The following is an 18,637-nucleotide window of genomic DNA, read 5'->3' as shown; positions in this document are numbered from 1 at the left end:
CCAATGCTCCTTCTATTTCTGCAGAGTGGAATAAATTGAGGAATATTGGTGTTAGCTTTTCTTCGAAATTCTCAAGAGAATTCTGTGCTAAAAGTAGCTGGTCCTGGGCTGTTTTGGGTTGGGAGATTATTTTAGTTACTACTTCTATTTCCTTTCAGGTATAAATCTGTTTAAATGTTTGTCTGATATTGATTTAATTTTAGTAAGTGGAATCTATTGAGAAAAATTTCTATTCCTTTTACTATTTTCCAATTTTATAGAATATGGGTTTTTAAAGTATGAACTAATGATTATTTGGATTTCCTTTGTTTGTGTTGTTATGGCCCCTTTACTTTTCTGATTTTGTTAATTCTTTCCTGTCTTTCAGTTACTTTGGATAAGGGTTTGACTATCTTGTTGATTTTCTTGAAGCATCAACTCTTTGTTTCATTGATTCTATGTGTTTCTCTTTTATTGTTTTCAGCCTCTGTTTGATTATTCCTGCCATGTCCTCCACTTGGGTAAGCTTGCTTCTTTTTGTTCTAGTGCTTTCAGATGTGCTGTTAACTTGCTGGGATTAGAGCGCTCCAATTTCTTTATGAAGGCAATTAGTGCTATGAACATTCCACTTAGCACTGCTTTCAATGTATCTCATGAGTTTGGGCATATTGTGCCTTCATTTTTATTGAATTCAAGTAAGTTCAGTTTCCTTTTTTATTTCTGCTGTTTCCCAGCAGTCATTCAGTAGAGAGTTGTTCAGTTTTCACGAATTTTGTAAGCTTTTTATTTCTGTTGTTGTTGACATCCAGCATTAATCCATAGTGGTCTGATAGGATATAGGGGGCTATTTAACTTTTCCTGCATTCCTTGAGTTTTACTTTGTGACTAAGTATGTGGTCAATTTTGGAGAAAGTTCTGTGAGGTGCTGACAAGAAGGTATATTATTTTGTGTTTGGATGGAATGTTCTGTAGATATCTGTTAGGTCCTTTTGGTTCATAATGTCTGTTAGCTCCCCTATTTCTCTGTTTAGTTTTTCTCTGGATGATCTGTTTGTTGGTGGTAATGGAATATTAAAATCTCCCACTATTAATGTGTGAGGTCCAATGTATGATTCAAGCTTTAGAAATGTTTCTTTTATATGTGTGGGTGATCTTGCATTTGTCACATGGATGATAAGAATTGAAATGTTATCTTGTTGAAATTTTCCTTTGATGAGTATGAACTGTCTTTCCTTATCTCTTTTGATTAATTTTGCTTTGAAGCCTTCTTTGTTAGATATTATAATAACTACACTGTCTTGCTTCTTGAGTTCATTACTCGAGGCAACATCTATCTTTGATGTTGAGGTATGTTTCTTGTATGCAGAAGAATGAATCCTGATTTTTGTATATTTTTATTGAGGGAATTGAGTCCATTGATTGAGAATTATCAATGACAAATGATTGTTAATTCCTGTTATTTTATTGTTGTTTTGATGGTTTTGGTGTGTGTGTGTGTGTGTGTGTGTGTGAGAGAGAGAGAGAGAGACAGAGAGAGAGAGAGAGAGACAGAGAGAGAGAGAGAGACAGAGAGACAGAGAGAGAGTGACAGAGAGACAGAGAGACAGAGACAGAGGCAGTGGAGGGAGGAGAGAAGAACACATGCTTCCCTTCTTTTGGTTTTGCTGTTGAGAGATTATTTGTATCCTGAATTTTTATGGGTGTACTTAACTTCCTTGTGTTGGAACTTTCCTTCTAGTACCCTCTGTAGGGCTGAATTTGTGTATATTGTTTAAATTTTACTTTATCATGGAATATCTTATGTGTAGTGATTGTAGGTTTTGCTGGGCATAGTACTCTGGGTTGGCACCTGTGGTCTCTTAGTGTCATAGAACATCTATGCAGGTCCTTCTGGCTTTTAGAGTTTCCTTTGAGAAGTCAGGTGTAAGTTTAATAGGCTTGCTTTTATATGTGGGTGCTCCTTTTTCCTTTCAGCTCTTAATATCTTTCTTTGCTCTGTATGTTTTGTGTTTTGATTATTATGTAGCAAGAGGACATTCTTTTCTTGTCCAAGTATTTGGTGTTTTGTTAGCTTCTTGTACCTTTATAGGCACATCCCTCTTTAGATTAGGAAAATTTTCTTCTATGATTTTGTTAAAAATATTCTCTGGGCCTTTGAGCAGGAATTCTTCTTGTTACTCTATTTCCATTGGTTTTAGGTTTGTTTTTTTCATAGTGTCCCATATTTTCTGGATGTCTTATAACAGTAATGTAATTTATATTTAACATTTCTTTGACTGACATATCTATTTTCTATCATATCTTTAATGCATGAAAATCTCTCTTCTGTCTCTTGTATTCTGTTCGTGATGCTTGCATCTGTACTTTCTGTTTGCTTACCTAGATTCTTTATTTCCAGAATTCCCTCACTTTGTGTTTTCTTTATTGATTCTATTTTTTATTTTCAGACCTTAAATAGCTCTGTTCATTTTCTTCAACTGTTTGTCCCCCCTACCCCCGGCTTTCTTTGAGTAATTTATTCATTTCTTTCAATTGTTTGAGCTTTCGTGGATTTCTCTACGGAATTTATTCATTTCCCTTTTAAGGACCTCTATCATCTTCATAAAGATAGCTTTAAGGTCATTTTCTTGTGCTTCAGCTATGTTGAAATATTCAGAACTTGATGTCATAGGATAGTTGGGCTCTGGTGGTGATATATTGTCCTCGCTGGTATTGATTCTGCTTTTTTCACTGGCATCTAAGCTTTTGGATTTGGGACGATTATAGGTATAGGTGCCGACTTTTGAGTTTGTCTTTGTTGGATGTGTGTTTTGTTTCTTATTTTCTAATGACCTCTGGCCCAGAAGAGAGTCTCCACTCAAGTTGTGGGGTGGAACATATTGATAAGGAGAGGAGTTGGAATTGGGAATAGTGTTGGTGAACACTGAGAGAATGGAAGACATTTCAGGTGGGTTGCCTTTCTAATGTTTGGAGGCACATGTGATCTCTGGTCCATCAGGGAGTCTCTGAGTTCACCTATCTGTTCTTCTGGCTGGCTTGGCCTGCACCTGTTCATCTGCCTTGGATGGACTGTGTTTGAGCGGCAGATATGCACACAGTTGGTGGAGTGGGGGTAGGCGTTGGGGGCAGGAAGAGGTGGCAGTGGGGTTGGTTCTTTGGAATATGAACCAAGGGTATGGGAGGGTTCTGAGTGCAGGCAGGCCTCTTACCTATTCTTCTGACTTGCCTGGTTGCTTTTTGTATGTGATGTAGAATTAGCTTAAGGACAAATTGGTAATAATTTTTCCCCAGAGAATAATGAATCTGTTTACAACAGGCAAAAGTACTAGCAATCTTAATTTGTTGGCAAAGAGTAAGATGATTCAAAAGTGGGTTCTGTTCTCTATTATAGCTTCCTTCTTTCTGGCTCACTCCTATAATGTAGATCTTTCAAGCCTCAAATTGAAGCCCTGGAATTTAGGAGGCATCTGTTGGTGTGCCCTCCTACCCAGTAGGCCTGCTTAGGCTGTTATTTTTCACCTGTCACACAATTAGAACCCTTCATCCAATGTTCCTCCTGCAAGGCTATACTAGAAGAGGAATTCCCCAAATATCATTGTCAGAAGTAGCAATTTCCATTATTTCCTGTGACTTATCTTCTTAGGTCTTAATTGCCTTGCTACAAAACAATAGCAGCAATAATAAAAACCTATGGATACCATGCATTTATGTATGCCTATACTTTTCTATGTTTTCCCCACTGAAAAGTTAGATAAACTCTTTTTGCTCTCATAAGAAATAAACGTGTTCCCTTGTATTTCTTGTTTTAAATGAATAGTGAACTGTATGTTTTCAACAATTTTTTCACAGTTGGATTTTTGTATTTTTGTTCCAGATAGCCTCATTATTTCCCATGTATGTTGTGGGATACATTGAGCCAAGCAAATTTCAGAAGATCATTTATGTCAATATGGTAATATTTTTAATATTACAAGTCTAATATCAAAATATCTCAATTTTAGAGCATAACTACTTCTGTTTTATGGGGCACTTGTTTTTGGTGGCACTTTAGGCACAAGATATCAAAAGCACCATGTCACGCTGTGCTGTCCTGTGCCTTTGCTGGCAACCATACAGTAGATGGACTGTCCTGTCTAAAGATGTGCTTATTTTTGTTTGTGTGTGTATGAGTGTTTGTCGCATGCATGTATATACATTGTGTGCAGTGTCCATAGAGTGAAGAAGAGGGCATCATATCTCCTGGTACAGTAGTTACAGATAGTTGTGAGTTGCCATGTGGGGGCTGGGAACTGAACCTGGATCTTCAGCAAGAGCAGCCAGCACTCTAAGCTACTGCGCCCCCTCTCCAGCCCTCTAATCTTTATTTTTACACTTTAATATTGTCATTATTTCAAAATACATTTCCCCTTTACACCTCCTATTGTTAACACTATACAACTCTGAAATTCTGCAACCGAGATTTTATATTGTTGCATTTTTATCTTAGTTTCCAAACACATCTTGCTTAAAAAAACACAAAATGATAACAAAATATATCCTACATAAAATGATGCAACAAATCATCAGTGAAAGCTTATTCATCACTGTCTTATTATGTCACTCCAATACTCAAACTATGAAAACCATGGCCCTACATAGAAGATAGTTAAATTCTGTTGTAAGTAATTTATAAACTTGAATTTTAATTCTTCAATCCTAGCAGTGACTTGAAATTCTATTTTTATTTAGCCAAACACATTAATATTTATATGAATGAAATTTATATAATCAGTGGTTTATATGATATGATCAAAGTATATGGCCTATTACATGAAAGGACATGATGAAATATATTGAGTACAGTAAATATATACTAATAAAAATCTAAAGACATAATTACCTACCTGTCTTCAAAGTATGAATACATGTAATGACTATGAATCATTTTTGTTTCCATTTTCCAGAGTTCTGTTGCCCTATGCTTCATTTTCTATACATACATATATATATATATATATATATATATATATATACACTAATAAAAATCTAAAGACACAATTACCTACCTGTCTTCAAAGTATGAATACATGTAATGACTATGAATCATTTTTGTTTCCATTTTCCAGAGTTCGGTTGCCCTATGCTTCATTTTGATGTTTGGGAATTCAATGTACTTAAGTTCATATTATTCCTCATGTTTGTTAGTGACATGGGTAAGTTGCAGAAAGTCAAGCATAAATTTTGGTGGAAAGGAGAATGCAAAGAATTGTGTTATCATGGTGGAACAACAATATGAATTAACCAGTATCCTCCAGAGCTCGTGTTTCTAGCTGCATATGTATCAGAAGATGGCCTAATTGGCCATCAGTGGAAAGAGAGACCTGTTGGTCTTGCAAACTTTATATGCCTCAGTACAGGGGAACGCCAGGGCCAAGAAGTGGGAGTGGGTAGGTAAGGGAGTGTGTGTGTGTGGGAGGGTATGGGGGACTTTTGGGGTAGCATTGGAAATGTAAATGAAGGAAATACATAATAATAATAATAATAATAATAATAAGAAGAAGAAGAAGAAGAAGAAGAAAATAAAATAAAAAGAAAGGATGTAATAATAAAAAAATGTGAGAATTCTGGAGCAATCTCCAAAGATTCAATTAAGGCAGTGCTCCTGGGAAAGGCAATTTTTGCTTTAGTATTGCTAGAGTCTCCATTAAATTGGAGAGAGCAGAGAATATTCTCAATTTTGTCTTAAGCATATCAGAAGCTTGGCTAAAAGTAAGAAAATGGGTTTATTGAAGCATCACTCTCAATATAAGCAATAAAATATGGTCGTTTGTTTTCAAGAGTACCTCAAGCAAGCTTCGGTTGGTCTAAAATATTACAACACTAGACCCCTGCTGATACCTACTAATATAGCTATTATTCTCTGTCCTAAACTCAGCTAGTCCATCACCTCCACCCATTTAAAGCAAAGTAGAAAACCACTAATAACCAATCTTGCCTGCAAAGACCTATGCCTGCAAAGCATTAAAATAAATAGGGTATGACTGTAGAAATGAGCCCACTGTATTTTTGCTGAGAAAAAACACAGGTGTAAGAAGAGAGGGAAGTATAGGGGGCTCTATGATGTGTGAGATTGTATCCTCCCAATTATGTAATCAGGTGAAAATGAGGAGACAGAGGAAAAGCCATGTGTCCGCATTTAAAACTGAAGGTTGCCTTTCTCAGCATGGTACCAAATGGTGCCAGTATACCTAATCCCACCTACTTGTCCCAGGAACAACCTGCAAAGAATGGGACCACGTGATTCAGTGAGGTAGAGACGTGATTCAGAGGGAATATCTCAGCACACAAGCACTTTTCTGTATCTTCAATAAAGTTTATATTGTCCACAGTTTGAAAAGTCAGTAATTAAGGTAAAATAACAAATGTAGTTAAGACAGGAGAGAGGGATTGTACAATATAAATATTAATTTTCCTTCATCCATTTTTTGGTTCCATTCTTTTAGGCAATAATGCAAAAGAAAAGCAAAATCCAAAAATTGGGAGGCACTGAACTTCAGTTTTGGGTAAGATTTGAACAGTGTTTGTTTTTTTTTCCTTCAATTCATCATTTTTATTTATTAAGCATAATGAAGTAGATTTCATTGAATAATACATCAATAAATAAATGTAATGGGATCTCATGCTCTTTTTGAGACATTTCTGTAGGTTATGATGAAAATGAAGAAGGATTTGTCTACCATATAGTTGATAACATGACACTTCTAAGATACAGTAGACTTAATTTTAGAGAAGTATCATTTTGATAAAATTAGTGGACATCGATTATTTTACTCATGGACTATTGAAAGCACTAAGTCTAACTGTGGTAGTGGGGCATTTAGAAAAATTTGCCAAACTGAACATCAAAATCTGTTGTTTTAGCATTTTCTACTGGCAGAGACTGAGCAGGAATTCTATCAGTAGCCAGGAGACAAAGGTGTGGAGAGAAACCCAAAAGGTTAAGCCAGGGACATGGTCCACCCTGATGATCTGACCTTGACTATTCCTCTCTGGCCTCAATGGGGAGCCATGGAGGTCATCAAGACAGGTAACAGGAAAACAGTAGCATCAGTCTTCTTTTCATCATTTTAACAAAAATTAAAAATCACCCTGAAGGACAAAAGGTGTATTTGTCCCATGTGTCAGAGGTGCCAGGCTATTGCCACTAGGCTCTGTTGTTTCTGAGCAGCAGTGATGCTGAGCACTACAGCAACGAGGATGTGGTTACTCAAGACCTGCTCACATATGGCAACCCGGAAGTAAAAGAGAGAGGGAGGGAAGGAGGAGGCAAACATTTATAATGAGATTTCACTCCCAAACTCTGTTAGTCTAGGAATTGATAAGTGGATTAATATTTGAAAGGTCAGAGCCCTTATGATCCAATTACCTTCCAGAGGCGTTGGCTCTGAATTCTGTTGAGCTGATCTTTGCTACTCTGAGAAAGCCCTTCTTTCAGCATACCTTCCTTGGAGGACATTTGAGATCCAAACTAAAAAAATTTGTAAGGGAAGAACTCTCTCTTCTGTACAAACCTGGTGTCTGCCACCCTCCCTTTAATGGCAAGAGGACTAGTGAGGTGCATTCCCTTTTAATGTACATGAATTTGGGTTGAGATGAAGCCATACAAGGTGCCAGGTGAACTAAACTAACAAAAGCAGCTCTGCATAGATTCCAAAAACTAAATTATTATTTTATCAAGAGTATATAAAAGGTCAGGTATTATATAAGTTGAAATGTAGTATCATTTTGGGTTAAAATGGGATATTAAAAGGATTTCCACATTCTGTATTTCACATGATTCATAATGCACCAGATGCAGTAGCAACCACCAATCATAGTGAGAATGAGAAAAATGAGTTAGAAAACTCAATCAGTAAGTGTCAGCATTGAGATGAATAGAATGGTGGAATCTTTGGAAGACTTTTATTTTTACTAATCATTTTAATTGTATAGATTTATAGGGTACAATGTGATCATTTGGGACTTGTATATAGTGTATAGTGATTAGAGTAGTTAGCCTTTCTAACTCCTTATCTGTAGTCATTTAGTGTATTTATGGTATACAATATGATAGTTACTGAATGCCATTGTTTTGACCAGGGCAACTCCTACCTCTCCATATTACTTTATGTTTTGGGTATGCCCATTTTCTAGTATTCATAAAACACACAGTAAGTTATCATGAACTGTAGTCATACCTTGGTGTGAAATGCTAGCACTTATTCTGTCCATATTGGCACTCTGGGTTTACAGCCAATGAAAACAGCATCAATATATCAGACTGATACCTGACAGTCAATGTTTATGGCAGACTATCTTCAATAACTAAGACATGGAATCAATGAAGGTACTTATCATTAGAAAAAGAAAATGAGGTGTGCCTATGCACAATATAATATCATCAGTTATAAATAAGAATGATATCCTGTGATATATAGAAAATTCACAGAGCTGGAGGGAATTATGCAAAATGAAAAAAATCAGGCACAAAAAACCCAAAGCCTGTTCTCTCCTTGGCGCAGATGTTTTACAAACCTTGACTGGAACATATTGGTGAATACTGCAGGCTGTGAATAATAGAGTGGGAGGGGAGAGGGGGACTTGGCAGTAGTATGATCTGAGGAACTTTTAAAAACAGTCACCATAAAATGCTTCAGTAAACATATTTAGATAGGAGATTATAACAAACCAGAAAATAGAAAGTTTTAAAAAGAGAACTTGAGAACGATATAATTGAGAAATAGAGTAATTTTAAGTTTAAAATCCTGTGACTGTGTTTATGGCAAGAATGAATCACAGCTAGTAGACAGCATCTCTAGCAGACACATATGGCAGGAGAAACAACTTGATCTAAGTCAAGAACACAGTGGAGACATGACTGTACCTCAGAGATGCATGGGCAATAAAGAAACGATCTGGTATATTTATATCACCAAAATTCTAGAAGGGTTCAAAATTAGGCTAGGAAATACTTGAAAAGCAATTGATCAAACTTATAATCTGTCAAAAGATGAATCCTGGTTAATATAAACCCAGTGATATTCAAGGCAAGATACGTTATAACAACAATTTGGAAAATGAAGACTAAAGAAAGAAATCTTGTTATCAGCTAGGGAAAAGTAGAGTGTTGCCCAGAAGGGTAAAACTAAGAAGAATAACAGCATCTGAAGATCCTCGTCTCCAAGTGTGGAGACTGGCAGGAGCTGGTAGGATTCTTGTCAGTGTCTGAAGAAAATGTCAATTAAGAATTCTATGGACAGAGAGGGCGTCCATTTCCCTTACTTTTCTGTTGCTGTAAAACACCATCACCAGAGGCAACTTCCAGAAGGAAGAATTGATTTGTACCTACAGCTCTAAATGGTTAAGAGCCTGTCTTGGTGGGAGTCATGACAGCAAGCAACATGCCTGGCAGCATGAGCAGGAAGCTGAGAGTTCATGTTTCAACCACAAGCAGAGAGCAGAGACTGTGAGTCTGGAGCGACCTGAGACTTTGAATTCTCAAAGCTTCAGGGATGAACTCTTCCAGTAAGGCTGCACCTCCCAAAACTCAGTAAACAGCACCGTCACCAGGGACCAAGCACTCAAATGCACAGGTTAATGGGGACACTTATCACTCAAACAAGTACAATGAAAGGGGAATGAAGGCATTCTTAGATCAATGATAACTAATAGAACTTATTAAGAAAGAAACAATGGGGGATTAATTCTAGTTCATAAAACAGCAAGGAATGAAGAAAGGGAGATTTTAGAATGTGGTGGGGATATATCTTATTGGTGGCCTCTGCCTGGCCGGAACCAACAAAAAAGAAAAGAAGAAAAAAGAAAGAAAAAGAGAGAAAGAGAGAGAAAAAGAAAGAGAAAGAGAGAAAAAGAAAGAGAGAAAAAGAAAGAGAAAGAGAGAAAAAGAAAGAACATCTACTTTAACATGTCATGTGTGTATGCATATGTACATGCATACATGCATACATGCATGCATACACACATGAAAGCTTCTATAATTGTAGGTTTCCTTATAGCTTTTTCTAAATGCCTCTAATGCTGTTTAGTCCTCGTCAGATACTCCTCTACTCTGTCCTCACACATCCTACACTGACTTAACCCTTCTTGCTCTATTATTCCCCTCTAACACTTTGAGACCACTTCACCCTGTCACTCCCTCTTGAAAACACTGATCCTCCATCTACAGTTTCTTACTAATTTCTAATACTAATTGCTAATTACTAATACTGTGTGGGTATTTCAAAAGGAACTGTCATATCTGAAGATTCAGAGATAGCATCCACAAATAAGAGAAAACATGTAACATTTGTTCTTCTGGGTCTGGCTTACCTCACTTGGATTATTTCCAGCTCTAATCATTTACCTGTGAATTTCGGAATTTCACTTTTCTTAACATCTGAGTACTAGGCAGTTATGTAAATACATCACATTTTCAATATGCATTCAATATGATGGACATTAAGGCTGCTTCCATTTTTGATCTGTTGTGAATATGAGAGTAATGAATCAGGAATCTCTGTAGTAGGATATAGAGTCCTTCTGCATATACACCCAATAGTGTTATAGGTGGGCCTATGATAGATCTATTTTCAGCTTTAGGGAGCCTTCTACACTTATTTTCATAGTACCAGCAGCAGTTTGAACTCCGACAACAGTGAGTACATGTTCCCTGTCAGCATTTATTGTCATTTTTGTTTTTTAATATTAGTCATTCTGAATGAAGTAAAATGAAGCGTCAAAGTTTGCATTTCCATGACAGCTAAAGATGTTGAACAATTTTTACAGTGTTCCTCAGATGTTTGTGTTTTATCTTTTGAGATCCCTAGCTAGCTAGCTCATGCCCCACTTTGACTGTTGGTCTCAATTCCTACACTTTTGGTCTTATGTTGAGAAAGTCCTTTCCTATAACATTGAGTCCAAGCACATTCCCTACTTTCTCCTCCCTCAGGTTCAGGACATCAGGTCTTATGTTAAGGTTCTTGATCATTTGGAGTTTAGTTTAATGCAAGATGCAAGAAAAAGATCAAGTTTCATCCTTCTGCCTGAGCTATCCAGTGATCAGCACAATTTCTTAAAGATATTGTCTTTCTCCAGTGTCAGCAAAAAACCAAGTCCAGCAAAGGACACACCTCATCAAGTGATGAGACCAGCTACAAATGCAGGGGATTTTTTTTTTTTTTTACCAGCCATATATCTAATGGAGGATAAATATGTAGAGTACGCAAATTCTATGGTCCTTTGTCTTGCCAACCAGAGGGAGTGGACTAGATAATCATGACCAACATGAGTTCCCTCCTTTTAAGCTAGGCTACTTCAGGATATAACTCTCACTATTGTACCTTTCGGAATCCTGCTGTTTTAGTCGTTAGAGTTCATAGGCAGCGTATCTATGTAGGAAAATTAATTGCTTTTCTCCCTTGGCAGCTTACACAGCTTCCCCAAGAACTATGAGAGGTAGTCCCTAATGAGGAGGCTTCCAGGTTGGTTCCAACTCAATTCGACTAAAATAACAGAGTCAAGAAAACAAGACCCAACCTAAAAAACAAAACCACACACACACACACAAAAAAACCCCAACAACAACAAAAACAAACAAACAAACAAAAATGGGCTACAAATCTGTGTAAGGGGTTCTCAAAAGAAGAAATAAAAGGTTAAAATGTATCCCCCAACCTGTCCATCACTCTTAAAATTATTTAAATAGAAATACAAATTACTCTGAGATTTTTACCTTACTCCAGTCAGAATGGCTAAAATCAAGAAAGCTATGATAACAAATGCTGGTAAAAATGTAGGAAAAGGGAAACCCTAATTCTATGTGGATTGCAAAGTGGTCCAGTCACTAGGAAAATAAAGATGGAAAATCCCCCAAATGCCAAAAGTAGATATTCCATATGGCTCGCATCTTCTACTCCAAAGTATTTGACGTCCTATGCCACAGATTCTTGCTCATCCAAACATGTTTATTGCAGCTGTACTCGGAATAGCTAGGAAATGGAACAAATGTAAATGTCCTTTTATTGATGCACAGGTAATGGAAATGTGGTACATATGCACTGTGGAAAACTATTCACCTGTAAGGAAGAATGAAATACAGTTTTCAGTAAATGGAAGGAAGAGGCACTGAATGAGGCACCCCAAAAAGACAAATCCCGAGTGTGCTCTTTCCTATGTGTGGATCCTTGTTCTGAATCTCAGATGGGAGCAATTATTTTTTTCCTAAAGAAAGACACACATTCCCGAAAGTACAGGGAAATTTTTTAAAATTATTTTTATTTTTTTAGATATTTTCTTTATTTACATTTCAAATGTTATCCCCTTTCCTAATTTCCCCTCCGAAAATACCCTATCCCGTACCCACTCACCTTGCTCCCCAAACCACCCACTCCTATTTATGGTCCTATCATTCCCCTATACTGGGGCATAGAGCCTTCACAGGACCAAGGTCCTCTCCTCCCATTGATGACAGACTAGGCCATCCTCTGCTACATATACAGCTAGAGCCACAAGTTCCACCATGTATTTTCTTTGATTAGTGGTATAGTTCCAAGGAGCTCTGGGGGTACTCATTAGTTCATATTAATGTTCCTCCTATGGGGCTTCAGACCTCTTCAGTTCACTGGGTATTTCTCTGGCTCCTTCATTGGGGACCTTGTGCTCCGTCCAACTGATGACTCTGAGCGTCCACTTCTGTATTTGCCAGGCACTGGCAGAGCCTCACAGGAGACAGCTATATCAGGCTCCTGTCAGCAGGCTCTTGTTGGCATCTGCCTAGTGTCTGGGTTTGGTGATTGTTTATGGGATAGATTCCTAAGTGGGGCAGTCTCTGGATGGTCATTCCTTCAGGCTCTGCTCTAAACTTTGTCTCTGTAACTCCTTCCATGGGTATTTTGTTCCGCATTCTAAGAAGGAACGAAGTATCCACACTAGGGTCTTCCTTCTCCTTAAGTTTCATGTGTTTTGCAAATTATATCTCGGCTATTCTAAGTTTCTGAGATAGTATCCACTTATCAGTGAGTGCATATCATGTGAGTTCTTTTGGAATTGGGTTACTGCACTCAGCATATCCTCCAGATCTATTCATTTGCCTAAGAATGTCATAAATTCATTGTTTTTAATGTCTGAGTAGTACTCCATTGTGTAAGTGTACCACATTTTCTGTATCCATTTCTCTGTTGAGGGACATCTAGGTTCTTTCCAGTTTCTGGCTATTATAAATAGGGCTGCTATGAACATAATGGAGCATGTGCCCTTGTGACCTGTTAGAACATCTTCTGGGTATATTCCCAGGAGAGGTATTGCTGTATGTTCTGGTAGTACTAACTATGCCCAATTTTCTGAGGAACGGTCAGATTGATTTCCAGAGTGGTTGTACCAGCTTGCAATCCCACCAGCAATGGAGGAGTGTTCCTCTTTCTCCACATCCTTGCTAGCATCTGCTGTCACCTTAGCCATTCTGACTGGTGTGAGGTGGAATCTCAGGGTTGTTTGGATTTGCATTTCCTTGATGATTAAAGATGTTGAACATTTTTTCATGTGCTTCCCAGCCATTCTGTATACCTCAGTTGAGAATTCATGTTTAGCTCCGTACACCATTTTTTAATGGGGTTATTTGATTTTCTGGAGTCCAACTTCTTGAGTTATTTTTATATATTTGATATTAGTCCCCTATCTGATTTAGGATTCGTAAAGATCCTTTCCCAATCTGTTGGTGGCCTTTTTGTCTTATTGACAGTGTCTTTTGCCTTACAGAAGCTTTGCAATTTTATGAGATCCCATTTGCTGGTTCTTGTTGTTTGTTTGTTTTTGTTTGTTTTTTATTTTGTTTGTTTTGTTCTGTTTTCCTTTTTTCATTTTTATTAGACATTTTCTTTATTTACATATCAAATGCTATCCCAAAAGTTCCCTATACCCTCCCCCCGCCTTGCTCCCCTACCCACCCACTCCCACTTCTTGGCCCTGGTGTTCCCCTGTACTGGGGCATATAAAGTTTGCAATACCAAGGGGCCTCTCTTCCCAATGATGGCCGACTAGGCCATCTTCTGCTACATATGCAGCTAGAGACACGAGCTCTGGGGGTACTGGTTAGTTCATATTGTTGTTCCACCTATAGGGTTGCAGACCCCTTCAGCTCCTTGGGTGCTTTCTCTAGCTTCTCCATTGGGGGCCTGATATAGTTACATGGGAAAAATTCCTAAACAGAACATCAATGGCTTGTGCTGTAAGATCAAGAATTGACGAATGGGACATCATAAAATTGCAAAGCTTCTGTAAGGCAAAAGACACTGTCAATAAGACAAAAAGGCCACCAAGAGATTGGGAAAGGATTTTTATCAATCCTAAATCTGATAGGGGACTAATATCCATTTGTCGATTCTTGATCTTACAGCACAAGCCATTGCTGTTCTGCTCAGGAATTTTTCCTCTGTGCCCATATCTTCAAGGCTTTTTCCCACTTTCTCCTCTATAAGTTTCAGTGTATCTGGTTTTATGTGGAATTCCTTAATTCACTTAGACTTGAGCTTTGTACAATGAGATGAGAATGGATCAGTTCGGAATGTTTTACATGATACCCGCCAGTTGTGCTAGCACCAGTTTTTGAAAATGCTGTCTTTTTTTCCACTGGATGGTTTTAGCTCCTTTGTCAAAGATCAAATTACCATAGGTGTGTGGGTTCATTTCTGGGTCTTCAATTCTATTCCATTGATATACCTGTCTGTTGCTGTACCAGTACCATGAAGTTTTCGTTTTGTTGTTGTTGCTGTTGTTGTTGTTGTTTAAAATCACAATTGCTTTGCAGTACAGGTTGAGGTCAGGCATGGTGATTCTGCCAGAGGTTCAATTATTGTTGAGAACAGTTTTTGCTATCCTAGGTTTTTTGTTATTCCAGATGAATTTGCAAATTGACTTTTCTAACTCTGTGAAGAATTGAGTTGGAATTTTAATGGTGATTGCATTGAATCTGTAGATTGCTTTATCAAGACAGCCATTTTTACTATATTAACTGTGTCAGTCCATGAGCATGGGAGACCTTCCATCTTCTGAGATCCCCTTTGATTTCTTTCCTCAGAGACTTGACTTTCTTATCATACAGATCTTCCATTTGCTTAGTTAGAGTCACAATAAGGTATTTTATATTATTTGTGACTATTGTGAAGGTGTTGTTTCCCTAATTTCTTTCTCAGCCCTTTTAACCTTTGTCTAGAGAAAGGCCATTGACTTGTTTGAGTTAATTTTATATCCAGCTACCGCACTGAAGCTGTTTATCAGGCTTAGGTATTCTCTGGTGGAATTTTTAGGGTCACTTATATATACTATCATATCATCTGCAAAGAGTGGTATTTTGACTTCTTCCTTTCCAATTTGTATCCCCTTGATCTCCTTTTGTTGTCTAATTGCTCTGGCTAGTACTTCAAGTACTATATTGAGTAGGTAGGGAGAAAGTGGGCAGCCTTGTCTAGTCCCTGATTTTAGTGTGACTGCTTCAAGTTTCTCACCATTTAGTTTGATGTTGGCTACTGGTTTGCTGTATATTGCTTTTATTATGTTTAGGTATGGGCCTTGAATTCCTGATCTTTCCAAGACTTTTATCATGAATGGGTGTTAGATTTTGTCAAATGCTTTCTCAGCATCTAACAAGATGATCATGTGGTTACATGTTTTTGTCTTTGAGTTTGTTTATATAGTGGATTATGTTGATGGATTTCCATATTTTAAACATTCCCTGCATCCCAGGGATGAAGCCTACTTGATCACAATGAATGACCATTTTAATGTGTTCTTGGATTTGGTTAGCGAGAATTTTATTGAATATTTTTGCATGGATATTCATAAGGGAAATTGATCTGAAGTTCTCTTTCTTTGTTGGGTCTTTATGTGGTTTAGGTATCAGAGTAATTGTGGCTTCATAGAATGAATTGGGTAGAGTACTTTCTGTTTCTATTTTTTGGAATAGTTTGAGGGGAATTGGAGTTAGTTCTTCTTTGATGGTATGATTTAACCCTGCACAAAACCCATCTGGTCCTGGGCTCTTTTTTTTTTTTTGGTAGGGAGATTATTAATGACTGTTTCTATTTCTTTAGGGGATATGGGACTCTTTAGATCATTGATGAGAGTGAGGTGTTAAATTCTCCCACTATTATTGTGTGCTGTGCAATGTGTGTTTTGAGCTTTACTAAAGTTTCTTTAATGAATGTTGCGTTTGGAGCATAGATATTCAGAATTGAGAGTTCATTTTGGAAGATTTTACCTTTGATGAGTATGAAGTGCTCCTCCTTGTCTTTTTTGATAACTTTGGGTTGGAAGTCGCTTTTACTCAAATTAGAATGGCTACTCCAGCTTGTTTGTTGGTACCATTTGCTTGGAAAATTGTTTTCCAGCCTTTTACTCTGAGGTAGTGTTTTTCTTTGTCCCTGAGGTCGGTTCCTGTATGCAGCAAAATGTTGGGTCCTGTTTATGTAGCCAGTCTGTTAATATATGTCTTTTTATTGGGGAATTGAGTCCATTGATATTAAGAGATATTAAGGAAAAGTAATTGTTACTTCCTGTTATCTTTGTTATTAGATTTGGGATTCTGTTCTGAAATACTTTCTTGCTTTTTCTAGGGCATTGTTTCCCTCCTTGTGTTGGAGTTTTCCCTTTATTATCCTTTGAAGGGCTGGATTCATGGAAAGATATTGTGTGAATTTGGTTTTGTCATGGAATTCTTCGGTTTCTCCATCTATGGTGATTGAGAGTTTTGCTGGGTATAGTAGCCTAGGCTGGTATTTGTTAGTGTCTGTATAACATCTGTCCAGGCTCTTCTGGCTTTCATAGTTTCTGGTGAAAGTCTGGTGTAATTCTGATAGGCCTGTCTTTATATGTTACTTGACTTTTTTCCCTTACTGCTTTTAATATTTTATCTTTATTTAGTGCATTTGTTGTTCTGATTGTTATGTGTTGGGAGGAATTTCTTTTCTGGTCCAGTCTATTTGGAGTTCTGTAGGCTTCATGTATGTTCATGGGCATCTCTTTCTTTAGGTTAGGGAAGTTTTCTTCTATATTTTTGTTGAAGGTATTTACTGGCCCTTTAAGTTGATAATCTTCATTCTCATCTATACCTATTTTACTTAGGTTTGGTCTTCTCATTGTGTGCAAGATTTCCTGGATGTTTTTGCATTTTGCATTTTCTTTGATTGTTGTGTCCATGTTTTCTATTGAATCTTCTGCACCTGAGATTCTCTGTTCCGTTTCTTGTATTCTGTTGCTGATGCTCGCATCTATGATTCCTGATTTCTTTCCTAGGATTTCTATCTCCAGAGTTGTCTCCCTTTGTGATTTTTTTAAAATTGTTTCTACTTCCATTTTTACATCCTGGATTGTTTTGTTCAATTCTTTAACCTGCTTGGTGTGTTTTCCTGTAACTATCTAAAGAATTTTTGTGTTTTCTCTTTAAGTGCTTCTAGCTATTTACCTGCATTTTTCTGTATTTTTTTAAGGGAGTTATTTACTTCCTTCTTACAGTCCTCCATCATCATTGTGAGAAGTGACTTTAGATCCATATCTTGCTTTTCTGGTATGATGGTGGGAGAGTTTGGTTCTGATGATGCCAAGTAACCTTGGTTTCTGATGCTTCTGTTCTTATGCTTGCCTCCTACTATCTGATTATCTCAAGTGTTTGTTGCCCTCAGTATATCTAATTGGAGCCTGTCCTTCCTATAATCCCAGTTGATTCAGGACTCCTCAGAGTCCAGCTTTCTCTGTGATCCTGTGATTCCGGGATTCTGTGAACCTGAGATTCTGGGTGTGTCAGAGTTCTTGGCAGTCAAGCTTCCTCTGAGACCCTGAGATCCTGGTGTGACCAAGCTCCTGGTATTCTGAAATCCTAAGATTGTGGACATGTTACAGCACCTGGAAGTGGTGTCTCCTCTGGGGACTGTGGGGCTGTCTGGTGTGTTTGAAACCAAGGAATACCAGCACCGATCATCAGGAACCTGAGCGGCTGGTCAGGCAGGGCTCCTGTGTCCTTGCTCTTGCTGTCACAGGCTTGTCACGATTGGTTTGGAATAGATGTTGTGTTCCACTCACCAGTGATGCTAAGATCCTGGGTGTGCTAGGGTGCCTGCCTCGTGGAGAATCCTCTTGGGATGTGGGACCATCTGCCAAGTTCATGCTCAAGGTCAGGAAAATATTAATATTAGTAAAATATTTGTATTTTTCTTTTAAGAATTGGCTATACTCTTCTCACTAACTCCTTTCAGATTCAGCCCCATTTCCCCATTCCTCAAGTTTAGGTCCTTTCCTCCTCTTTTTAAAATAACCTATGGAGTCTAGTATATGCTGTTCACATACTCTGTTGTTGATATATTAGTGACCACACTCCTAAGAGATAGACTTTCTCTCCCACAGATACCATCAGATATCTCTCCTTAGATCCTCAGCTATTCATGGGGCTTGTGAACTCCTTCAATCATACTAAAGTGTAGACTCGCTTGACCTGTTTAGGTCATGTGCAGCCAGCTCCAGCTGCATGAGTTCTTGACTCTAGTGGTCCTGCCCTGGCATGTCCAGAAGATACACTCCCCTCCAACCTTGGGATCTCAATATTTCTTACCCTGCTCCTTTATCCACTGTTCTTCAGTGCTCTCTCTGAGGCTTGATT

The 18,637-nt window shown here is 37.8% G+C and overlaps 1 protein-coding gene across 10 annotated transcripts in view; it reads left to right on the top strand.

The window, feature by feature from the left end:
- Window positions 1-18,637, top strand: part of Dpy19l2 (dpy-19-like 2 (C. elegans)) — a 139,411-nt gene that overhangs the window by 46,225 nt on the left and 74,549 nt on the right. For 8 of the 10 annotated variants that reach the window (XR_870529.3, XR_001778933.2, XR_379122.4 and 5 more), the window contains 3 exons: window positions 3,854-3,931; window positions 5,085-5,171; window positions 6,462-6,521. Coding sequence is in view for 7 of the 10 variants with exons in the window: in XM_006510428.4 (XP_006510491.1) it covers window positions 3,854-3,931; window positions 5,085-5,171; window positions 6,462-6,521 (225 nt within the window). In the remaining 3 variants the exon portion in view is untranslated. Of the gene's footprint in view, window positions 1-463; window positions 501-3,853; window positions 3,932-5,084; window positions 5,172-6,461; window positions 6,522-18,637 lie in introns of those variants that run through there. The other 2 variants (XM_030244421.1, XM_017313436.2) reach the window with 2 other exon arrangements.

Source organism: Mus musculus, chromosome 9, assembly GCF_000001635.26.
Source record: "Mus musculus strain C57BL/6J chromosome 9, GRCm38.p6 C57BL/6J".
Classification (NCBI taxonomy): domain Eukaryota; kingdom Metazoa; phylum Chordata; class Mammalia; order Rodentia; family Muridae; genus Mus; species Mus musculus.
This window is presented reverse-complemented; position numbering and strand designations above follow the sequence as displayed.